Source organism: Dipteris shenzhenensis, chromosome 32 (assembly GCF_047967505.1).
Source record: "Dipteris shenzhenensis isolate YYH24624 ecotype China chromosome 32, Dip_SZ_1.0, whole genome shotgun sequence".
In the NCBI taxonomy this organism is placed as follows: Eukaryota; Viridiplantae; Streptophyta; class Polypodiopsida; order Gleicheniales; family Dipteridaceae; genus Dipteris; species Dipteris shenzhenensis.
In genome coordinates, this window is record NC_141627.1 from 43,141,540 (window position 1) to 43,167,672 (window position 26,133).

At 44.2% G+C, this 26,133-nt stretch overlaps 1 protein-coding gene across 6 annotated transcripts in view; it reads left to right on the forward strand.

Moving 5' to 3' along the window:
• The window catches only part of LOC147880794 (uncharacterized), a 142,971-nt gene extending 120,344 nt beyond the window's left edge, over positions 1-22,627 (forward strand). For 5 of the 6 annotated variants that reach the window (XM_087371097.1, XM_087371100.1, XM_087371102.1 and 2 more), the window contains 2 exons: positions 5,138-5,491; positions 21,931-22,627. In XM_087371097.1, coding sequence (XP_087227223.1) covers positions 5,138-5,154 — 17 coding nt within the window. In that variant the 3' untranslated portion in view covers positions 5,155-5,491; positions 21,931-22,627. The remainder of the gene's footprint in view (positions 1-5,137; positions 5,492-21,930) is intronic. The other variant, XM_087371099.1, reaches the window with a different exon arrangement.
• The last annotated feature ends 3,506 nt before the right edge of the window (positions 22,628-26,133 follow it).

Here is a 26,133-nt window from a genome sequence, read left to right on the forward strand (position 1 = left end):
ATATCGCCGATGTCCCCCAATAAGGTAGGCATAAGAGACAGTGGCTTACCCTGTGGCAGATGTCAGCGGTTCGAGTCCGCTTATCTCGAGCCTGTGATCCAAATTTGTGTAATCGCATACACTAGTATGGAATAATCTTGACCCCCAGTGGGGACAGGTTGACCCATGACCTATTCCCTATGGACGTTGATAGGATCCCTGCACAGCACATCGAGATAGCGTAGCATTCAACGACGAGGTTCAAACGAGAAAGGGCTTACGGTGGATACCTAGGCACCTGGAGACAAGGAAGGGCGTAGTAAACGATGAAATGCTTCAGGGAGCCGAAAATAGGCATGGATTTGGAGATTCCTGAATAGGCTAACCCTTTGAATCGACGCTGAATCCATATGCAGACAAGAGACAACCTGGCAAACTGAAACATCTTAGCAGCCGGACGAAAGGAAATCAAAAGCGATTCCCACAGTAGTGGCGAGTGAAATGGGAGTAGTCTAAACCGTGAAAATGGGGTTGTGGGAGAGCGATGAAAGTCTCGTGTTGGTAGGCGAAGCGGTTGAGTACTGCCCCCCAGATGGTGAGAGGCCAGTAGCTGGAAGTACATCTACCCCTCACCAGTGGAACCTTCTCCTCGTATCCATCATCTAGCTTATGTGTCTTTTTGGATGGGGCGCTCACTTCCCATGAGAGGAATTGGAGGTGGTCGTGTAGGAGTTGGGTGAATTTGGCTAGATATTGTGTCGTTCTCTCTATGCCAAGGAGCTCTAGGGGTGTACCTAAGGATTTAGGTCTAATTGAAATAACCAAGATTGCATAGTTTGGTTTAAAAGTAGATCAATCCACATTTCAAGCATCAAAAACCCAAAATTTTGGCACGTTCAACATTGACTTCAGCAAAACACATTCAAATTGAGTCTAGTCTTTAAAATCAAGTTCAATATATTAAAGCCAACATTTTTAAATGATCTTTTTAATTTTGTCTCATATTGCGAATGTATAACGCCTACACTTTGTTTTGACACAAACCAAATCGGATGTTAAAAATTATGGAAATAGTGAGTCATTGACAAAGAGATAAGACCTAAATCTCCCACATATCATCAACACCACCACTAACAATAGTTTGTCCTTGGAAGTCTTTGCTTGTTTGAAGTCTAGACGGGGGGCGTGGGGGGTGGGCTGCCACTTCAAGTGGTGGCTGTCTTATGCAGATTAAGTGCCAGGTGATCTGATTCTGGTTGAAGTGTCCCCAAAGCAAAGTGGCCCACTAATCTAAGGCAGAGGGAATTTTCGGTGGAGCGGTGAAATGCGTAGAGATCGGAAAGAACACCGAAGGTGAAGGCACTCTGTTGGGCCGACACTGACACTGAGAGACGAAAGCTAGGGAGTGAATGAGGTAAATTTGACAAGGACGAAGTAGAACCCGGTATCTATGTGAACTGTTTCTGGGGGGTGGGGAGCGTCAAGGATCCGTTCGATATTCCCAAGAGGGTTAGGAGGGAAAACAAGACCAGGGGGTGGGTAGTAGGGATCTGAGTAAGTCAAAAGATAGTGGAGCAATCTAGGGGAAAATTGGTGATATAGTCAAGTGGTAAGACAAAGGACTGCAAATCCTTCATCCCCTAGTTCAAATTTGGGTGTCGCCTTGTTGTGCCAGGATCAATAATTTCGACAATTTTGGGATTGACTACCACGCGAGACTCGGACACAAATCAAGATGCTACATTCTATTATGGCTTGTCACACTAGATGTATTTGGATATGCCACGGATAGGCAATCCTGATCTTACTGTATGAGGAATTGAGGAGTAAATTATATGGATTGACAAACCCTCGGGGGTTGGGACTTGGTAACATTTTCGGTGCCTTTCGATTCGAAAAGAGTTGCTCCTTGGAGAGCACGGTACAATGAAAGCCGTGTTCGAGGGGAGTCATTGTATATCGCCGGCGTCCCCCAGTAAGGTAGGCCTAAGAGACAATGGCTTACCTTGTGGCAGATGTTAGCGGTTCGAGTCCGCTTATCTCCAGCCTGTGATCCAAATTCGTGTAATCGCATACACTAGTATGGAATAATCTTGATCCCCAGTGGGGAGAGGTTGACAGGATCCGTGTGCGTAGCACATTGAGATAGCATAGCATTCAACGGCAAGGTTCAAACGAGAAAGGGCTTACGGTGGATACCTAGGCACCCAGAGACAAGGAAGGGCGTAATAACGACGAAATGCTTCGGGGAGCCAAAAATAGGCATGGATCCGGAGATTCCCGAATGGTTAACCCTTTGAATTGATGCTGAATCCGTAGGCAGACAAGAGACAACCCGGCAAATTGAAACATCTTAGCAGTCGGAGGAAAGGAAATCAAAAGCGATTCCCATAGTAGCGGCAAGTGAAATGGGAGTAGCCTAAACCGTGAATTCTTTTTTCAAGATTCCTTTCCAAAAAGGCAATCCATGATACTACGAAGTAACAAGAAATTGATATTCTCAATCTGAACTTCTTTTCTAATCACATTGGCCATAGTAAGGTGATCGGCTTTACTAAACATGTGGCAAATATTCTTGAGGAACATTTGATCTTCAACCAGAAATACATCTAGATCAGCTTTACCAAACACAGAGGATCATTGTTCTTTAACTAGATACCATTAGTTTGGAAAATGTTAACCATACTCCAACCGTGGAAATGAAGGGCATGTTGGCATTGGTTTTTGATTCCTACCACATAGAAATGCTGCTGCCTGCATCAATAGTATTTATAGTGTCCCATACTACTACAAGCTATCAATCTAGATTCTGGAGGACCTATCAAGATCGCATGAGTGCAAACCTTGGTAGGATCCAAATCAAAAAATAAAGGCCTAAATCAACCCTTCTTGGATTTGTGAATGTATTGCTAGATTCTGTAAATTCATTCTAGACTTGCTCTTCTGCCCCTCCTTTAAAATGATAAAATAGTGCCTCCCAGACTCGTATCATTACGATCATAGCTTGGCCTAGAGAAACTTAGTCAAGTACTTAACGTGACTTCTTCATGTCAATCCCGACTTGAGATTCACTCAATGCCTATTTCTGGCATGAGTATCTTTATCCACAAGGCTTATTCTTACCAGAGTATCCTTTAGCCACACTTTCATAGAACAGAAGTGATCCTTATCCTGGATTCAGCTTCTCACAATCTTTTCTTCCTTATGCAAGCTATAGGAGAGGTTATTCTTATCTTTATCTGACTAATACAAGGCTACCTATATCATATAACGCACTTGCCAAACCCAAGCATAGCATATCCATAGTTCATTTATGAAGGTACTCAGCATTCCTTATGACGCGCTTAGTTCAAAGCACCAAAGGAATTGAGAATAAGAAGTTTTGTCTCAATTTAGTTGGGGTTTGAGTGAATCCACACTCCAGAATGCCAATTCTAATTGAGATTGTCACTGTAGTGATACAACCACGTCACCTTAGTGACCCACAAAGTCCAAGTTATCAACCAAGTGGTTTGTCCCTAAGGATTTCTCAAATAGTGGATTATCCAATCACAATATTGTTTCATTGCCATCATCAAAGCTATGCAACTTGCTAAATCTATGGTCCATTAGCCAAATCCATGGCTAAGTAGCTAGACTCATGGCCACAATCCTATGTGTCCCATACCATGAGAATCCACCAATCCAAGTATTCGGCCAAACGGTGAGTATCTAGGAAAAACCAAAGCAATTGCAAAACTAGACTTTAATCAACTATTAAAGAGATACACAGTTGCTTAAACTCAACAAATTATCAACACAAAGTACTAGAATTCCTAAGCGGGATGCCTTTTACTTAAAAGCCTTTACCTATGAATCATTAGCATAATGAACATGGAATTTAGAAAAGTCACCCAAGAACAAATCCGTATTCCTTGAAATATATTATGAACTGCTCAAGAAACTACTTATGGTTTTGGGCTTTCACTTTTAGCTAGCAGTTTTGGGCTTTCACTCTTCGCTGGGCCCCTCTAATACAGCCCACCCATCATTTGATGGGGTTGACCAACCCTTAGATTATTTATCATGAACCAATTGGTCTTCCGTATCCTTGTCGCTATTGCTTATTCATCCAGTTGTTGGATGGTTTTGTGCTTTACACACTAGAGAAACATTGAATTCAACTTGAAGTCAAGCAATCTCTTTTATAATGATCTCAGGTTTACGAGTTTGAAGTTCAGACATCACTTATCCTTGAGCTTGATTAGAGAGTAAGCAAGCATAGGGATCTAATTACTCCCGTGTGCTCCCCCTGGCCTTGACCCTAGAGAGTGTAGTCTTGGTTAGGCTCTAGTAAGCCTAGTTATGGACATAACAAGCACTATGGTATAGTCAATGACATTGTTGCCAGTCAGGGTATGACATGTGAAAGCTCTTGTGTGTCTACTCTTTAGGCATGCCATTTAGAGTCAGGAGTCTAGTGTTGCCACACAACTGTTCAAGGCATTTTCCATGGTGGTCATGGTTGTGCGTTGCATCCTTTGAGATCTGGTCCCAACCTCTATGAAATGTGTCATCTTACCTCACCCAAGGACGTGAGATGTCTTACTCATCATGCAACTAGTGTATACCAATGCGAGCGTCCACATCACCCAAGATCATGATGTTGCCTTGCCATGATAGTTGGACGATGTCCTTCTTTAGCTCTCTGAAGGTGTAGTGTGGATCCATTTTTGTAAATGAGCTATAGTACGTAGAATCATGATGGGGGATAACCAGATGTATGGAGACTGTAGGGCTGAGGGCACAACGGATTGGACATGCAATTCCCCTGTGGCTGCGCTTGCTTGATCCTTCTCAGGCCACGACAAGGAGTGTGTATCGAGATGTATTGTGGGGCAACCTGCAGGCATCATGTCCCATGTCTCTACCAAGAAATTGATAAAGAGAGAGAGAGGGGGGGGAAGAAGCGAGACTAAGCTTTATATGAAGACTCTTAGACCTGACATAGCTACTATTACATTTATTTAGAAGGCTTTAAAAGTGAAAATTAGATATGCCTCTAGCTCATGTAAAATGAAGATGAGCTGGAATCTAAGCATATTGCCTGAATTGAATTTTTGGGTATAACTTCGCTTTTGCACCATTGGTTCTAACCTCTCCATCAATACTTGTACAGGAAAGTCTGTAAAATGATTTTGCTGGTGGATCTACAAGGATTGCCTAATCCATCCATCGACTATCAATGGAGATCTGCCGGAAGATATTCCTCGAATCACATCTGAATTGAGTGGAGGCGCATTGAATCTTTGTAAGCAAAGCTTAATGGCTGCTAGATTTGGTGGTTGTCTCAGACTGACGACCATCACTTTGATTCTTAGGGACCCTCTCAGCTGCAGAATGCAATGGCCCAAGGTATTATTGAGGCGGAAAAAGCTGTGGTCACTATAAGTACATTATATTCCATGCATTCGTCTTCTGCAACTCTCTGATGTGGAAGCAGCAGTGGAAATTCACTGTTACTGTATGTAAGGTATGCTCCTTTTCCAGGCTGGTTGGTTTGGTCCATTCCTGGTTTTTGTAGCTCAAATGGGTGTATGTTTATATTTATTTCATGGACCTTGGCAAAACTAAATTACAATCTAGTGTAAATTTTGCTCATCTCCTATCCCATGTAAGAAACTGCATTGCACAGCCCCCCCCCCCCGCGTCTCTCTCTCTCTTTCACACACACACACACAGAGGAGTGCACACATCTAGCGATGGACACCGAATATGGCATGTGAACACATACACTCTTTGATTTCTACATGGACCTGGTTGTTGTAGCTCAAATGGGTGTATATTTATATGGACCTTGGCAAAACTAAACTACAATCTAGTGTAAATTTTGCTCATCTCCTATCCTCTATAAGAAGCTGCATTGTGCATCCCCCCCCCCCCCCCCCCTCTCTCTGTCTCAAGAGTGCACACATCTAACGATGCACACAGAACATGGCATGTGAGCACATACTTTTTTTTTTTGGTGAAACCAAGATACTTATATTATGAAACATTCATTTACATCTGGGCAGAGCTCAAAAGAGAGCCAAAGCCCTATCCATCAAAAGCAGTAAAAGAAAAGCTGAATACAAGAAACATCCAAATCTTCCTCATGTAAGGCATCATATAAAGACTGCCGCAATGAGGCTCGGAAGAACTCATATGGCTGCTGAAGGGGAGAATTCAGATATGCTTGATTGCGCTGTAGCCAGAGGGTCCATAAGGCCCAGTATCTGAGCCAGTGGAAGAAAAGAGAATATTGTGACGGAGAAGCTGATAGTTTGCCATATATCCAGAAAAACATACACTCTTTGATTTCTGTGATGATCATGTATCTTGTACAACTTCCATGGGCCTTATTTTACTTACCAAATAATCTATTTCCACACACACAAATGCATAGAGTAACATGCACTTGACTACTGAAGCTATCTTCAGATGTATGTTGATGAATGGTCTAAGCGGAACGTGTCCGTGTCTAAGTGCGAAGTCGAAGCATAAGGGTAATTGAAAGACAAATTCTGGAAGAAAGAGACAACTGAAAGACAATGCAAAAATATCGCTTGGCACTGGATTGGGATGAGATGCCCCCTCCCCCCGAAGAGTATTTACTTCTTTTCTGGGTCAATGTGGGCGGAAAGAGAAAGGATACACAATGTGCCCACGTGACGTACAACAGACTGCCGGCGGGAAGGAATTCTGGGAAGCTGTCCTCCCGTCGTTTTGCTATGGAGACCCCAGTGAGATGGAGAGGATCTTTGTGCATTGGTACTGCCTGTAATAATGAGTTACTGCTGCAACTGTGCTTGGAAGATTTGTCTGATGTTTCACCTTGTGAGAATGAAATCTGCTCTGACGTCTGTGTAGCCTGCTGCTGCTACAGAGGATAGGCGGGGGACTGCTGCTGCATTGCCTCAGAAATCTCATTGGTTGAGTGAGCCCCCTTTTATAGACTTGCGGGCCCATGGGCTGGGCTGGGCCGACCTCATCTGTAGCAGGATGACCCAGTTTGTAGCAGGCTGACCAGGTCTGTAGGTCTGCTGACCTGGTACAGTGCCTATAAAGACCAGACCTGCAGCAGATTGCTGCTGCATCTGCCTGCCTTGCTGCAGACTTCTCCTGCAATTAGTGGACTGCTCCAGGTTGCAACCCTATCCACACCATCTGTAGGAGATGGATGTGACATCCCCATGGACTAAGTTGCAACACTTTCAAGTTTTATTTCGTCCTTGTACTGTTTGAGGATCTGTGGGTAATCTGGAAAAAAGTCTTCTTCCAACTAAACTGCCTTGAACACGCCTATGTGTTTGAACTTGGTTGTTTGTCATTGCCTTGTGCCCTGCTTGAATTGGTGGTGGTGGACATGCTCAAGTTTCAGAATCTGTGCTTGGCTCACCATCTCTAGCCTCTCCTCATCCCTAACTGCATCAAACAAGTGTCCAACGTACTGCTTCAACCACCGTACATGAAACACTGGCTGTATCTCCCGCTGACGTGCGTTGCTGTGACTGCATGGCAATATTGCTGACCACCTTTGTGATTGTTGGAGTTTGGGTAGGTGAACTACCCACCCTGTGAGCCCCCAAATGAGGAGAGCAGAGGGGAGGTGCACCAAGAGGGAGTTATAGATGCGGAGCAAAACTGATATCACTGCTGGCAGGGCTGCCACCTGGGCAGCATGCTAGCTGCCATGTGGGCAGCAAGGACAGCTCACTAGACTACCAGATAGCTGCAACTGGAGCAGCATCAGCAGGAGATCTCGGTTCAGCTTGTAGAAATCGACTTCTACATTTGGTGGACAGCTTCCCTTGTGAGGAGGGAGATCCAGATTCAGGTAGGTGTACAAATTCCTAGGCTCTTTCCATCCTCATCATAGCTTTTGGAAAACAGGTTAAGCTCGACGAAACCAATTACTCATTATGTAAGATGAAGATCCGGAGCCCCACCTGGTGGTTCGAAAGCTGAAACCCAAAAAAGGCTACATCGAGGATGATATGATCAAATAATAAGCTCATCCTCATCCTGAGACTCAATCTTTGCCGCCGCCGCCTCCTCCTCATCATCATCATTCTCCTCTACTAAGAAATAATTATCATCAGGTGAGTGGGCATCATCTGGGCTATGAAATCCAATATATTTGTCATGCGTATACTCGTGTCTCATCTTGTTAAGCAAACGCAAGTTTGCATTAACAAAGACAAGATCATTGGCAGGTTGCGTTCGCAGACGTTTTCTCTTCTTTGTGTGGATATGGGCAAAGCTACTCCACAAACGCTCACAAGAAGAGGAGGTGCAAGCTTGGTGTAGAATGCGGATGGCAAGCTTTTGCAACTCGAGGGAATCAGCTCCATAATCCTCCCACCATGTAACAGCCCCAACTCGAAATCTGAAATTCCAAAACTCATAAATTTCAGATTTCTAATTTTGTATTAAATAACAAATTACAAGTTCCTAAAATCTGAAAATTAAAATGAGTTAATATTACCTATCAAGCTGTGCATTTGGCCATCCATACATGCCTTCCTTATTGCGATAATTGGAAAGCTGGTCTTTTATCTTCCGCCGTCCATCAGGAGTTGGCACCATCTTCTGAAGAGTGAGGTTCCAACCACGAACAACCTATGCATCACTCTGTTGTGCACTTGCCTTGTGTTGAAACTCCGGGTCCAACACAAAGGCAGTTGCATGCATGGGAGAGTAATATTGATTCCATCTGCTTACAGCCAACTCTTCCAATTCTCTCAACCTTTGGGGATTCTTTTCTATTTCTCTGATATTCTCAATCATCCGATCCATCCCCTCATACACCTTACCAAGAAAAGGCATATCTCCATCAACTCGGTTAAGCAGCTTCACAATAGGCACACATAGATCAACAATGTGAGATGCATCAGCCCAAAATTCATCACTGCCTATGCACAAGTCATAACAATAAATTCCAAGAGCCTGCTTAGAAGTGGGCCATGCATCCCACTCTGGGCTTGCCACAACTTGTTTCAGTGCAGGTCTCATTTCAAGGAGCCTGCGAAGCATCAAAAAGTTGTATGTAAATCTTGTCTCTGCATACTTCAAAAGCTCCTTGTTGGCAAATTTACGGTACAAAGCAAGAGAAAAATTATGTCATGTGATGAAGTTAACCACCTCTTTTTCATTGTCAATAACATTCTTGACCCAATCCAATTTGCCAATGTCTTTCAATAAATTATTCAAGCAATGTGTTACACAAGCACTCCACTGGATATGAGGATACTTTTGCTCCAATAATGCACCTGCTGCCTTATTGGTATTTTCCCCATCTGAAACAAGTTGCAAAACATTAGACGGCCCCACATATTCCACTGCATCTACCCACATTTGCATCAATATAGGTGCTGTTTTTTGTTGCACTCCACACTCTATGGAGTGTATGTAGAGTGCAGATCCCCTACAATATGCAAGGATACCCTCTAGTGAGTGACTTCGCACATCACTCCATCCATCTGCAACCAAACTTACCCCATACTTTACCCATTTCTCTTTCACAGGTTCAATAGCTTTGCTTAACTGCCACCACCTCATCCTCTAGAAACTTGCCCCTCAAAGCATCAAATGTGGGAGGGGTATATGTGGATCCAAATGTTTTGATTTCTGACACCATCTCTTTGAAGTAGGGTGATCTAGCAACATTGAAGCTAATCCCATTGGAGTAAAAAAATCGGGCCACAGCTGCATCTACTTGTGCCTTCCTTTGCGGATGCCATGATGTGTAAAGACTGCCCTGCCTATGTGAAGTAGACCGAGATGTAGCAGGAATATCAGCAGGAGCTCCATGTGCACACGCAAAAGAAGCAGCCGTAGTAGCAGAGGGAAGAGGACTTCAAAATGCAGTGGCCTGCTGAACACGTGCTGCATGAGCACCTGAAGAAGCTCCTACACCAGTGGAAGCCATTGTCTTTGCCCTTTTTGTAGTGGGCAATACTTCAACCTCTCTTTGCAGCCTTTCTTTCTCTTGTGGTGAGATTACGGAGCATAGCCCAATCCCCCCATCCTTAATGCCAAGAAGATGACATTTGACCCTATCAGGGTTCCCTCCTCGCTCCAATCCACACCATCTGCATCTAAACTTGCGAGCTCCTCCTTTCTTGGAGTCATACTTGCCTACCAAATCAACTTGGCTCCACCAATAATCCGATTGGGTGAACTCCTTCTCTTGCTGAGGGACAGCGCTTGTGAAGCCATATCCATGAGCAAAAAGAGCACTTGTACAAGCTGCAATAGATCAAATTTCAAAGGGAAAAGCCAAGAATCAATGGTTGCAGCCAAAAAACAGCAAGATGTTTGTGGCAAGAGAAGCATAGAGAAAGGAAATGTGCTCACTAAAGCCGGGTGTCCAAAAGAGCAGCCACTCGTAGAGCTGGGAGAGAACCAAGCAGGCTAAGAAATCGTGGGGGAGAGCAGCAGGCAGGCGAGTAGAAAAACGTGACGAAGAGAAGCAGGCGCACGGTGTTTTTTTTTTTGTTTTGTCCCTGTTTTTAGGTCACGTCCGAAACGGCACCGGAAACGGCCCGTTTCGGCTCTAAAATGCAGTTTCGGCGTGCCGTTTCGGGCTGCGTTTCGCGTTTCGGGGGGTCGGGCACGGGAGAAACGCCGTTTTCGGCCTAGATTGTGCCGTTTCGGCATTTCAGCGTAACTATGGTTGATTAGCACATCACCAAGATGAAGGTTGTGAGGGATCAACTCTCTGCGGCTGGTCAAAAGACAGATTTGACAAGGATGGCTAGGTTTTTACTTGGCAATGGGCATGCTCACCACCATGATTGCAAGGCAGCAGTCGGCTTCGGGGCTTTTGAACAGCAAGTGCCTTGCTTCTGCAGGAGCAAGCCCGATGACAATGCCTTTAATGTTCTAGACAAGTAAGGCACAAATAAGGGCAAGCTTGGCGACGGCAAGCCCAACGAGAAAAAAAAGAGAAATGATAAGAACGATGAGTAGTTGTCGTGGTCATTTAGTGGGAGCAAGAAGAGAAAGAAATACTTCTATTGCAGCCAGCTAGGTCTTGCAAGGAGGAGATAGTTGACTAGAAGAGGAGGAAGTGATCCAATCTCCCCCCCCCCCTCTCTCTCTCTCTCTCTCTCTCTCTCTCTCTCTCTCGGCCTCCTGTCACCCACCCGTCGCCTAGCCCCTCAGCCTCCAGTACAGGCCGTACAGCCGCCACCGTACGGCTGCCTTCAACCTTCATCGTACAGCCACCGCCGTCGTCCGTATAGCAGCAAAGCAGCCTTTTTGTCCGGGTCGTCCAGAGCAGAGCAGAAGGGGAGAGATCTAATACACCTTAAACTGGGCTGATCCCCTGCAATTTTATGGGTTAGCTTCAGCTAAGGGAACCATAGATTGCACAGGCTACCGTTATGTAGTCCCCCTCTTTCCCTAAGATAAAGCAGCTCGCCACCACACCAGTCAGCAAGCCCTCGTACTTTGATATTGCAGCCTCATTAGCGACACCCAGCCTGTATGCACTATACTTTAAGCGAAGGATTGGATCAGACCTGCGGAGCAAATCTACTATCTACAGCATGAAGTAAGAGAGTTCAGGCTTATGGTAAGCAGGAGATCATTGCCGAAGTTCTACAAAAATGCAGCTCATCTCCACCAGCACCAACACTTGTCTCCACGGTCGAAGAGATGATTACCACTCAGGTCAGTTCAGCCAAGAGAGAGATGGCTATTATAGCCAACAACAAAATCAACAAAGCAGACCTTTACACAAAGGTAAAAGAGCATGAAAACATAGCAAAAAATAAGAAATATTGCGCATTGGGGGGCTGCCAGAGGATTGCCTTGGTTGTCCGGTTGATGTATTTATTGAGGGATACACAGAAGAAGAAAAGCTCGCGTGTCTCAAGAAGGAGATACCGTAGATAGAATGGGATGAAATTGACATCAGTTGTATCTCTCAGAAGGGAACACAAGTACAAGTTTATTTTGCAGAGAGGGTAGGAAGAACGAAGATTCTTCGACAGACAAACAAGCTGAAAGGTACACAGATATGGATATCTGAGGAGCTCACTCTGACTTAGCTCGGGACAAGCCTTGATTCATGATTTCAAATCTAAACCCAAAGACTCTCACTCCCTCAACCCTCTGGATACCCAGATGTATTTGCAACTTTTTTGGTGTGTAACTTGTCCCATAGACCCGTGAGGTCTCCCACGGACGTTAATAGATCTTTCTTTCTCTCTCTCGCTCTTGTTCTCTTGCAGCTTCTCTCCACCTCCACCCTCGCAGCTCCTCCCCACCGCACCGCAGCCCCTCGAGCTAATCACCTACAGGCAATGCACCCTATTGAACCGCCCTCTTGCTAACATCTCCGCCAGGAGCTCTACCTCCCTGCCCGCAGCCCTCCTCCACCTCCCTTGCAGCTCCTCTCCACCTCCCTCGTAGCTCCCCTTCACCATCACAGTCCCTCTCCACCTTAGGTTGCTCACCCGCCTACAACTCCGCCTTCTGCTAGTAGCTCCGCCAGCTACTCCACCTCCTCTCCTGGAGGATGTCAACGGATGTTTGATCACAAGGGGCTCAGAGTCGATAGCACAGCAATCCACCCCTCCCGCAACCCCCCTGCTGTCGCGGCCCCCCCGCCCCCCGGTCTGCCATCCCTTCTGCCGTGCTCGTCATCTTTGCTGCCGCGCCTGCTGCTTCATGTGGGTGGGACTCTAGGCCTGCCGTAGGCCTCTAGGCTTGGCCTTACAACAGCTGAGCTGCTGCCTTAGGCCACGAGCAGCTGCGCCTGCTGCTCAGTAGCCCTCAAGCCTGCTGCTAGCCTTGGGCTCCCCGCAGCCCATTGGTCCTACTCGAGGCTCCAACAGGCCCTCATGGCCTAGCTCCACAGCTTCGCATCAGCTACAGGTGACCTGCAAACACACCAAGATCAAGAAAGGCCCGCAATCAAGGGGAAAAGGGGAGGGATCCTCTGCAAGAATGTAAGATCACTATTTCTCTACAAGGGTTTTTCTTCCGCAGCAGAGTCTAGAGCACCCATTACATGTGGCCAACGGGTACACATGGGAGACTGCCTTTAGAGATGAGACGAGGGACACGGGGGGTGTACGAGATTCAAGAGGCATAGCAATACTCTATGGATTGTCCCTCTTTGGGGCGATCTTAGTAGAGAGGAGAATATACAGTCTAGGTTTCTTTGGATCCGGATCCGGCATACGGACAACCAAGATTTATTTATTGTATTTCTACCTCAGACTTCCTACTTTCCTGCCCGAGAGGAGAGTGAAACGACGTCGTACGTAGCCCTCTGTCTTTGCAAACATTGTAGATTTCTCAACCTCGGGGAAGTCCTGGTTGGGGACTTTAATGCGAGGGTAGGCGTACACCAGGTGCCACTCCTCGACTTCAGACATGATGATGTTCTATAACCAGATATTTACTTGGAGGTTGCAGGTTGTGATGCGAGTCTCAGTTGATAGGCGGGCCCTGGTCACATCTTTTGAGCACGTACTATTGGATCTGGGCAGAGTGGATGATCTCATTATGTATAATGGTCTCAGCAGATGGCCCTCCTCAGGTGGTTTTACTTGATTTCCACATGGAGGGGGCTCCATCATTGTCAACTATGTCATGGGATTCGGTGGCTTTACTTCTCATATCATTGATTTCATAGTTACACCACCTCCGGCTACGCATACCTCTTCTATTCGCATCTCCACTCCCCGTCTTGTAGTATCACCTACACCACCTACCACGATATACATTTTGACCGTTGTCTCTCACCTAGATTCTCTGCCCGTCTCTACACACTTCTCACATATATAGGTTTCATACCATTGCTACAGGACTATGTGGCTTTAATTGCTTGCTCACTTCACGAAGCTGCCCTTCACGCTTTCCTTACACTACTCACTCCATTCGTCCACTAGCACCTAGAACGATCCCCTGTAATAGTTGGAATAGCAAGGCTCTCCGTCGTCGTCAGTTCAGATTCGAGACCAAGCATAACATTCCGAGTGAATCAGAGACGGCGCGCAAGTGTCATCGATTGGTACGCTGGAAGAAGTAGGCATTTGTCCATCGTAATGAGGTGTTGCTAAACGTCCTATTTAGTAACAATTCTAGGACTTCTGGCGGAGATTCCTGAGCAGCGGTCCCCTTTACCCCTCACACACACAGGTGTGGTATAGCTATGCATGCACGTTATTCGTCATTCCATAATGGTAAAGCGAGTGTCGTCTATTAGTGCGCAAGTGTTGTCTATTGGTACGTCGAAAGAAGTCCATCGTAATGAGGTGTCGCTAAACATCCTATTTAGTAACAATCCTAGATCTTTTGACAGATATTCCTAGAGCAACGGTCCCCTTCACCCCTCATGCACACAGGTGTGGTACACCTATGCACGCACGCTATTTGTCATTCCACGCTAGCTCGCCCCTGACCTCTAACACACACCTCGTCCACTTTTTGTACTCTCTTCACGAAAGGAGTTGTTAAGGACGTTGTGATGAAGCTTCATAATGGTCGAGCGAGTGTCGTCTATTGGTGCAAAAGTGTCGTCTATTGGTACGTCGGAAGAAGCAAGCATTTGTCCATCGTAATGAGGTGTCGCTAAACGTCCTATTTAGTATACAATTCCAAGACTTCTAGTAGAGATTCCTAGAGCAGCGGTCCCCTTCACCCCTCACGCACGCAGGGGTGGTACACCTATGCATGCAGGTTATTCGTCATTCCACACCAACTCGCTCCTAATCTCTAACACACACCTTGCCCCACTTTCTACACACTCTTCATGAAAGAGGTTGTTAAGGACGTTGTGATGAAGCTTCATAATGGTCAAGCGAAAGATCATGATGGATTATGCATTGAATTCATTGCATATGGGAAGAGCTGTCACGAGGGTGTGATTTCTGGCACATGCATGTTGGCCTGCGTGTGGGCAGGACCCTAGGAAAACAAGGGGCGAGGTCAAGGGTTACTCGATGTGCTAGAATCCCTAGCATTTGTGCCTTGGGGGCAAATGAAAGGTCTAGGGCCAAGAGGGGCCCAAAGAACCTTAGGCTTTAAAGTTGCTCATTGGTGGGCTTTTAAAAAGGTCCCACTAGAGGGGGCCTAGGGGCAATTGAAGGCCCTTCGGGGCAACCCATGGCATGGGCTGCCACGTGGCAAGCCCATGCAGCCCCCTTTTGGAAAGAAAGGCCTTGGGTAGAAAATTGAACGGGAAAAAGGAACGCAAGGCAGAATCACGAAAAGAAAAAGGAGGTTGAGGCAAAAAATGAACGCGGGGGTTGGAATCCGGAGAAGGGACAGAAGCCTTCAGGGAGCCTGGTGCAGTCGTGAGCACGGAACTTGGAAGAGCCTTGAAGGGGGCTGGCATTCTTGTACGCAGCGGTAATGGTAGAGCTGCTGATGTACGTACGGGATTATTGAAGGCATTTGTACGGAGCGGGTAAACAGTACGGACTGTGGGCTGCCCACTTTAATGATTGCATGGACTGCCATACATGGTTGTATGGTGAGCGTAGCCGTTGGTGTATGTACAATTGTACGACTGGTTGTACAGTGAGCGTCCCTACTAGCTATACAGATGGATTCCGAACAGTGTCTGCCATGCTGGGTATCGAGTGGCTGATGTACGGGCTGCACATACGTCAATAGAGCATGCTTGCATGGTCATTGTACCGTAGCCAACTGTGGCTGGCTGTATGAAGAGCAGCTAATTGAGTCCATAGAGACCCAAGCCCTGTAGAAGTCTTTCAACCATGGTTACATTGAAACACGTTCTAATTTGTAACTTAATCTAAGTTCTAACTTCTAAGTGACATTGTGGTAAGTATTATGCACTATATTTTAAGTTACAAGTAGGTTGTAGGTTGTAGCAATCTAAATGTGTGTGTTCTCATCTCAAAACCCCCTTTTCTAAAACCCCCTTACTGACGTGGCGTTTCCCCGTTTCAGTGCTCCCAAAAATCCCGAAACGTTTTCGTTTCCGTTTCCGTTCCACGTTTTCGTTTTCCCTAACTATGCTTTCAACTGATTATCCTTTCCGTTTTTCTAAGTTCTTGATGACGTTGGCTGTGTATAAATGCGTTTTCTTTTTGCGTGGAGCAGGTACTGGTGGTAGCTGTGGGGGATTGTGTGACCAAGTATTGGTTGCTAGGAATAGTCCTAAGCTGAGTACAACTGTTTTGGAGAAGCCTAGTTGGCAGGGTGGTCTACATTGGACGCTTGCAGTTCAAGTTCTTGCTTCCGACGTTGTGGGATGATCAGTTATGTGTTCACCCATTGCTTGGGTATTTCAGTGAGTCTGTGGACACCCATGGCAATGAGGGGAGTTGAGTGATCCCATATGGGTTGCTAGTAACAACTCCAAGCCTCACGCAGGTGTATGGACAGAGATGGATGCCTGTGGTCATTGGGGGGTGAGAGCAAGACCCAACAGGGTATTGCTTGGGATATTGATGCCTACTAAGAGGAGGGGGATGCATTGAATGCAAGTAAGATTGAATTCATTGTGTATCATATTGTAGGCTTTGGCTAGTAACATGTTCCGTGTGGGAATATGTTTTGGGTTTCTCCAGGAGATGGGTCACATGCAGGGAGTGGTTGCTAGGCAGGCGACACATCTTTGGTATAGCCTCATTGTTGAGCAAGCAGGGGTCGGGAATCCATGCTTGGAATGAGAAGTATCGGTTCATCTTGCATCGCCAGTTCTGCTTACCAAAAACCCACTTGGAGCTCCCATTCTGCACCGCGGTTCAACGGAGCAACCTCGGCCGCTTACCTATTTAAAGTTTGAGAATAGGTCGAGGGTGTTACACCCCTAATGCCTCTAATCATTCGCTTTACCCGATAAAACTGTGCAACGAGCTCCAGCTATCCTGAGGGAATCTTCGGAGGGAACCGGCTACTAGATGGTTCGATTAGTCTTTCGCCCCTATACCCAAGTTTGACGAACGATTTGCACGTCAGTATCGCTACGAGCCTCCACCAGAGTTTCCTCTGGCTTCGGCCTGCTCAGCCATAGTTCACCATCTTTCGGGTCCCAGTAGGTACGCTCCCACTCAAACCTTTCACAGAAGATCACGGTCGGTCGATGGTGCACCCCGCGGGGGGGATCCCACCTCTCAGGTTCCTTGCGCCTCCATGGGTTTGCCACCCACCCCGAGAGGGATGGTATAGGAGTGACTGCCATAGTATTTGTTCTATTGTGATGCTAGATCTCTTTTGGGAAACAAGTCGTTGTATCAGGATATGTGCAACCTGTAGGGTGAGAGACTATTGGTCAGGGCAGTCCTGGAGAGTGGAGAAAGCCTTGGTATGCTTTCTTTCTTTGCTTTGAGCAGATGGATGGCTAATTGGGCACTATTGACAGCTATGGGGAACTGTGTGGCCAAGTGTGGTCACTAGTGACAGTTCCGGGCTGTGTGCAAGCTTCCTGGACTAGGGATGGAGACCTATTGCCTATTGCCAGGAGTAGTGGGAGCGGTGAACTGTAAGGGCTATGCAGGATATGTGGTTGGTCACTGGGATGAGGAATGCCCCAGTTGTAAGGAGGAGTGTATCCTTTATGTAGCCTGGATTACAGGGCCTCTCACTTAATAAAAGAAATACCTGTACATTAAGTGTCAAGCATTGAATATGAGACAGCATATTTATAATGTATGTACAGCTGAGGCGAAAACATATCAAGTCTACATGTCAACCTCAGGATCAAGGCCTCTATCTCGAGGTGACAAAAGCTCTTGCTGAGAGGAAAGCAAACCTACAATATCCTCTTCTGGGAAAAGGGTACGACTGGCTATTATAGCAGCCTAAGTAATGCCAACCCTTGAATTTTCTTGAGGGGTATGGCTATTAGAAGAAGTACCATTCCATATGCGTGGAGGTAATGGTCTTTTGGATGTAACAGTTTTTTTCAGAGTCTTCCTGTAACGTCTCCAGCTCCCAATCTGCTACAAATACTTTGCTGAATTGTTAATGTAACAATGTTGACTGGTTACTTGTTAGTTTTACTGCCCTTTGAATTATTGAAGGCCGGTTTCATGGTTCCGTTGCTGGGACATCACCAACTTTCTCAAGGGGGTGAGTCCATGGTTGCTTTGGTGAGGAGACATCACCATCTTCTTTAAGGAGGTGAGGCTGTATTGCAGGCTGTAATTGAATTGCAGCAAGGAGAATTCAGCAAGTATGTCACACAATGACGAAGATTGGGATAGTGGACAGGAGTCCTCCCAAGATGGGCAATCTTTGTTTGAGGGAGTTTCTCTTGATGATGATCAGAATGCTGATAGGAAGCCATATGGACCTATGCCATTGAATGGGCAGCCAATAGTTGTGCCAAATGGACAGGATGCTCCATGGCAACAGTTTATTCATGGTCCTGGTGTTGATATGCATGGCCATGGCAATGGTTTTCAGCATGCAAATCATGGACAGCAAGTCATTCTGCATCCCTTAGTGCATGCAGTATATTTTCATGGTGGTTTTGTGTTTCAAGTAGTGGCTGGCCAAGTTGGGAATAGTCAAGGAATGCTTGGAAATCACCCTGTTGGTTTTCATCCTGGAATGCAAGGTATGCAAGGCACTATGCTTGGGGGTATGCTAGTTAGAATGCAGAGAGTTATGAATGGAAACATTGGCATGTAGCCAGGAATGCAAAGTGGAATGCATGGCATTATGGGAGCTCCTTTAAGCATGCTTGGTATGCAGGGCACTGGGGCTGGTATAGCAAACCCTGCTATGGGTAATGGCAATGTTTGTCAGGCTTATGTTGTCCATTGTGATGTATGTGGGAATAGCATTGGTGCAATCCTCATGCCTACAAGAGTAGAATGTTGCAGGATGCTGAAAGAAATTTGCAAGTATATGAGAAAGAGTTGCTGGCTGTGGCTCTTGCTCTCTGCGTGGGAGAATTACTTGCTAGGGGCTGATTTCACTGTACAGACAGATCATCAGACCTTGAGATATTTTCCTCACTCAGACTAGGTTGTCTGGGAAGCATATGTGTTTAGTCCTCGGTTGGATGCAATGAAGGACTAGTATGCAGAGGATGGGGAGCGTGCAGGGTTCATGGATCAGTCGTCTGATGGACAGCAACATTTGCATTATACTTTCAGGGATGGATTCTTTCAGATGCATGGTCGTCTCTGGTGTTACAAGCAGTTTGGGCCTAGCGTGCAGGGCATCGATGTAACTGATGCTTTAGTGAAAGCAGTGCAGACTTTCTTTGGCCAACTTTGTGACAAGAGATGGATGCTTTTGTAGGGATTTCCATTGTATCTTAGCAGATCAGTGATGTAGGTTACTGTTTGAAGCTACCAGATCTTTGAAGGATTCATAATGCTTGAAATGTGAATCTTCTCAAATCTTTCCAGAGGATGTGCCATAGGATATGCCTTCTGTGTGTAGCCAGAAGTTGGGGAACTTGATGATATCTTAGTTCCAGAGCAGGTATTGGCACATAAGGGAAGGAAAGTCAGAGGTAAAGTTTCTCTGGTTTGTATGCAGAGTGGCTGGAAGAGGGTGATCTGGCAGATACACCTCAATTGTTTCAGCTTTATTAGAAAACTTTTTAGCTTGAGCCAACTTCGGTTGTGGCTCCTTCAGGCTCAGCAGAGCGTAGGTCTGGAGTATTGCCTGATGCTCAAGAGAGGGGTAGTACCTCTGTTTCTTTGTTACAGACAGGCTCAGATATCTGGAGGTCGCTTGGTGACATTGTATGTTTCACCTGAGGTACTGCTTGTTGACACAAGGGCTGCCATACATTCAGGCTAGTTTGACCAAGGAGTCAAATAGAAGAGCCTTGGTCCGAGGGTCCTGGAAGTGTGAGTGTAAGCACTACCTCTCCAACCTGAGTGTAAGCACTACCTCTCCAACTTGGCCAGTGAGGCATATCCCCAGCTCAGTCAGGCCTGCATCGCCGATGTCATCGTAAAGATAGGACCAGAAAAGAAAACCCCTAGGTATCTATAGGATGAAACAATCTCAACCAGTGATCCATTAAAGGTGAACCGCTCTCTATGCATGGCTCCTGAAACCGACCTTCAATAATTCAAAGGACATAAAACTTACAAGTAACTAGTCAACACTTTTACATTAACAATTCAGCAAAAGTATTTGTAGCAGATTGGGAGCTAGAGTGCCCCTATACCAAGATGCAGAGTGGGTCAGGTGGAGCGTCTGTAGGTTCTTATGCTATCACAGATGATACACGGTAAGCCGTCGGTCCCCTACCAGACTATCGAGGTTGAGTTTGGATCATCCCCACTACAGGTTAATGCAGCATTCCATGTCATTGCATACCTATGGCGTGTCAGTAGAGGTTACGGAGACTACACTTCAGGTCGTCGTAGACTACCATGGTTAGCATTATCCTCATCCATGGCCATAGCAGTGTGGGTGACCAAAGATGCTGGTATGCACATGCAGATAGGTGGCTCGAGAGACTAGGGTTCTACATGGATAGATGTCCATCCTTCCAATACAGCATTGATGCGCCGTTTCTCCCACTTGGGTACCAGGAGGCTAACTAGGCCATACATGAGTACCTTCTGAGGGCTTTGTTGATCCTCCAAGGTATACTCGGATTCATCCTCCCTATTTAAAGAGGATTGCTATTGGGCAGTTTTGGGTCTCTTCACATCGACTCCACACCGAGTGGCCAAGCTGAGGGAGTACCTAGGGAGAGGCGTATATGCACCTTGTGCAATCTACAGGAGATCGAGTTAGAGGAGCATTTCATTTTTAGATGCCCAGTGAACTACGAAATCCAAGGGTGCCACTTTTATCTCTTGAAGAAAGCTCCGGGGTGCATTCTGGCTTTCTCTCTTTTTCGGACGAGAGATGTTTGGCCGGTTACATTCATGAGACAGTCAGGCACCGACAGTGCTTGCTTGGGTCCCAGAGATAGGGACAGGGCACACTAGCAGACTCCTTTTAGAGCATGATCATTTTCTTTCATCCAATCGTACCACGTCGGCTCTCCCCCTGCAAACCTCAGACACAGACATGATCCAGAGCCGGCAGCGTGACACTTTCGGCAAAGGACGGACGCACAGATTACACTTGGGGACATGATGTACATATCACACTTGGGGACATTTCCTCCATGTTCATGGTTGTTGTGCGACTGATAGGGGTCACCATAGCCCTTGTCAGGATGCAGATCAGCCACAGCGAGGAGACAACGCATGGCTGCACCCATGGACAATGGACAGCAATCTATCTGTGATTTCATGTTATCACTCCCCCACCGTCCTTGAGGTGGGAAGGGGAGGGGCTGTAGCTGTGATACTGGACCGGATCTTGTCTTGTATTGTGATGACATGTGGTGGTAGTGAGGATGGAGATGACATCTGGATATTGATATTTTTATGATGTTATTATATGATTATGTGGCATTTTAATTTGTATGGGTGTTGATACTCGTTTAGTAGCTCCACCCTTTCAGCTTGTTTTGTATCAGGTTTCTCATAGTCTCGTAGACCCATCGGTCTTTCGAAGACTTTAACGAACTTTCTGTCTTTCTTTCTTTCTTGCTTTCTCTCTCTTCCATGTCATTTTTATTTTGGTACTCCATTGCCTGCATTTCAAAATTTCATTTAATACAACAGTTTTATCCTTAGAAATTTGTCATTTTAAGATTTTTCTTTTTTTGATGTCTGCTGTTTCACCTTGAACATGCAAAAATTAGAGTCTGAAATTGTAAATGCCTAGTGGGAGAGTATTGGCTTGTGATGTCAGTATGTAGTCATGAACTAAAGTTTTTTTAATACCTGCTATGTATGAGCTAGGTTACGGAATGTGAAGATTGTGATTTTCCAGAATAAGTGGTAGACGATGTTGTTTCTTTGGGTATCCTTGTTTCTAAACTAATTTAGGGGGGCTGCTCCACGGCTGCTTCTCTGTTGTCTTACTCAACACACTGATATTTTATTTGTTGAATTTCAGGCCTGTAAACTTACCATCGTTCATGGAGAGTTTGAATTGGAAGAAACTATGCTATGGAGGCAAATAAAGATTTTCTTTATACATCCTCCAAACAATAAGCGATCTTCAATTTGCAGGTTTGAAGGGGAGAGTTCTACTCACCTTCTATTAGTTCAGATTTTGAAGCGTTAGCCAAAGCAAGCATTATAAGTGCTTGTTGTAATGTAAAGCATGTAATAAGTTCCTTGATATTACCTACCTCAACGTTATGAACCTGGATTCCCTCGTGTAAAGGTCATTTTGAAGTATTTTAAGTAGATGCATCAAGGCAAATGGTCGAAGGTGTAAGTACCAACTCAAGGGTTACCAAAGAGATCGTTAGTTGAAGTTTAGGCTTGTAGTCCTCCCATTTAAAGGGGATGTATATTTGGGTGAAATCTACGATTTTGTATGACAATGGATTGGTAAAATCACCTCACTTTCAGCATTTTATATGTATATTTTCCTTCGATGGGTGACAATCCCAGGGTTGTACATTATGTATGAATCTACTCTCAAGGTCACATCATGCCCTTGTGAGATTGCATAATAGAAAAGCGGGTACAACCTCTTACCGTTGTGTTGTTATTACACAATTCCGATGGCTTTTTGAGAAAAAATTCCATAATTCCTATACTAATGACATGGTATACCATTCCAAGGTGGCCATACTTGACTTTCCATCACACTTTTTTTTTTAACAATCCGCTATTCATGTCTCTTCACAATATTAATACTATTTAGTGAAGCTATGTCTAGCTATATCCCTCAAGGCTCTTAATCCTCATTTGCTTCATTCCATATTGCACCCAATGGTCTTGGTGAGAGTTTAAAAGCATTTAAGATACACATTTTTGCCTAGTTAGATTAAAAGTGTTGGATGTGCTTGGCACATAGCTCATGTTAATATGTGTTTTTCCTTTGTAGACTGCTACACACGTAATTCAGTTCTTGTGGGCAACACCTTTCTTCAAGATCAATATCATAAAGTAGGTCTTTTCTTAAAATGATGAATATCGAGAATCAAAGTAGGTCTTTTCTTAGCATTACATTATATCACATCCTTTTAATGGGAATGTTCTTCCTCTGAGTCAAACCAAGAGCTTATCAATGTTTCTCAAAAAGATCTTTCTCAAGTAGTTTGGTAAAGATATCTGTAACATTCTCTTTGCTGTCATATGTTGCAATGTGATGTTACTAAGTATACTCTTTCTTTGATGAAGTGCTCTCTGACATCAATGTGCTTTGTTTTGGAGTGATATATTCTTGGCTCATGCTTGAGCCAATTGACTATCACAGTATATTATTGGCTCTTGGTATCCATATTGTATACTTCCATAGGAGACACTTAAGAGTGGACTAAGAAAATGCCAAGGAAAATTTCTAGGAGTGGAGTGGGTTACTAACAAAGTGGGGAGTGACATCTTATGAAACGTTGGTAAATGGAAATTTTACAATCAAACAACTATCAGGGTAATTGAATGGTAGATAGAGCTTTGAGGTTTTTTCTAGATGAATGAATTAGCTTGTATGAGAAGAGTTCAATCATCTCTTGTAATACCTTTCATCTCGTTGATGTGATTTGCATGAAAGGTCTTTCATTTGACACGACTATAACTCAAGGTGTAGTTTTTGAGTTTGCTTTTATTATCTTAATGAGACATAAATTTTGTACAAATCCTTAAGTTGGAGTGCTTTTGTGTACACTTTTTACTCCAAGTCTTAATTTGTATAGTAACAATAGCATACCTTACTTTAGCTACCTATTCACAATATGTTAGCTTGGTATTGTCAAATCACTAGTTGGGACCATACATTAAGCTTTTCTATTGACTTGAGCTAAACTTGAATCTACTATAGTCCACATAGTTGGTACTTTGTTGCTATCCTCAAACTTGATACATAAACTCCATTAAGATTGTCATTTCCATTATAAAAGCTAATTTGGACATTGTTGGTGAGCTAGTCAATATTGTTCTATAGCCTTGTAATGTAACATTTATGTTAAAATCCTATTCATTATGATCGGTGTTTATTGTCTTGATTAAAAAAGCCCTTAGAGTCTTATTTGTATACCTATCTTGGTCACTAGACCACAGGTTGTAGCTTTCATGTGTATTGACATTAACTATTGAGTTAGGGAAGCCATGTTCTTGAAATGTGTAATGGTAACTCATAAACTTAACAAGCAAATTGAGTCAAAAAATGATATTGTATAAATAGTTAAGGATGCTTGGGGATTTTGTTGGAAGGGATTTAGCTTTAATACACTTATCAAACGATTTGTGGCCATTATGATGTGCTTGTTGCAAGCAACTAGGTGACTTGTTTAATTTGATCCACAAAATTGAGTCCTTGGTATTAGTAACTACTTGCAATACCAAGTTCCATCTTAGAACAAGGTAGCTAGTCAAAATAAGGTAGCCGGTCATTTATCTTTAAAATGATCTTGTGACATGCCTTGATGAGATTCACCTAAACCAAGGGCCTTCCATGTGATGAGACTCATTGTCAAAGCACTTTATTGGCTCCCTATCAACTTGCATTCATAATATTATTTGCTACTTTCTTTCGATGCAAGTTATCCAATTGTTGGGGACTTTGTTAAGAAATGTGGGAGTTGCCAAGTATTGTCTTCAATCCTCATATTCTAGGTCAACTATTTCCACCTTAAGTAGGTAGGTGTCGTGAAAGTCATTTGACACTCCTTGCTTGATATTCTATACTCACGTGTCCATAAATGATCAACACAACTATGAGTCTTTTGTTTAAGAATAATTATAAAGTTGAACACGGGTGGTAGTAGGATATTTCACTAATGTCTCGTATATCACAAGTACATAAATAGAGTTCTCCCTAATAGGATATTTCACTAATGTCTCGTATTTATGCCCTCTCCCGCTCTCCCTCCATCCTTTGTTGGTCCAATTATACTATCTCGAGCTTCCCTTCAATAGCAACCACCTTCCTACAATTTGCAATATCCATCTATCTTGGAGTTGTCTCTTGAGAATCTTTCTATCCTTGCAAGCATAATGAGGAATTCCCCTACATGATCATGCATTATTCTAAACTATTGTGTGTTCCACAATACAAAAAATGCATTGGGTAATTTTATCCATGCACCTATACATTGGAGATGGTCTTGAAAGAAATTCCAAGGTTCACACCAACTACCTAAGAGCAAGAGAGTGGACATAAGTGGAAGAATCACATCTTGATGCTCAAATTTTGTAAGAAAGGGTGGCTTGTTAAGGTGTAAGATGTCTACGTGGGAAACGACATGTGTCCCATCAATAATAAATCTAGATTACCATCACATTAGATGGTCTCAACTTTGTGTACCTTCTTTGAATCTAAGAATAATAAGTCCATTCTATTTTTTATGTTGAATTTCCTTGTGTGCAAATACATTTCCTTAATATCTTTCTTTATATCTTATAGAGTGATAATCACATGGTTCTTTCAAGGGAGGTTCACTGTAATTCATTGACAAGAAGTCGTATTCTTTGCAAAAGAAGAGAAACATCTGGGGGACAAAGTGTAGTCAACAAAACATACATATGCCTTCTAATACGAATGGTGGAATAAAATGGATGCTGTTGACTTTCCCTAGATTCAAATGACAATGAGAACATAAAGGTCAAATTGCTATTGAGTTCAATGGGGGGATATCAAGAAGGTGACCTTAATCTCCAAGTGGACTCTAAGGGATAGGAAAAACTACCTACTGGTCATGGAGGATGGTATATCATAGTTTTAGCTTCATCATGAATGGCAAAGTTTTGGCAAGAGGGTTAAAAAGTTATACAGTGTGTGAATCTTTCTACATTGAGTATTATAATGATTTGAGTTTGCAGTGATATGTAATTTCAGGCAAAGTCTAATATGTTATTCCAACATCTGGTGTATTGGACTTCTTCCATATCCTATAGTTTTTATAATATGGCTCTATAGGTTACGTGTGCAATAATATTTATATACTTATTTTTCTATATAAGGGATCTTGATTTCTCTTATTTTGCTTTTGCCTCATCAATAGGGCCCTTGATTTGCTATAGGAACTCTCCATTCTTGACCACATTATCCATGGATTTAGCATGAGAAACCTTCCATGAATTTGCCTTATGAATTGTGTTTGTTGTTAGAGAGGACAATATAATTTATAGAATCTAGTGGATGGGG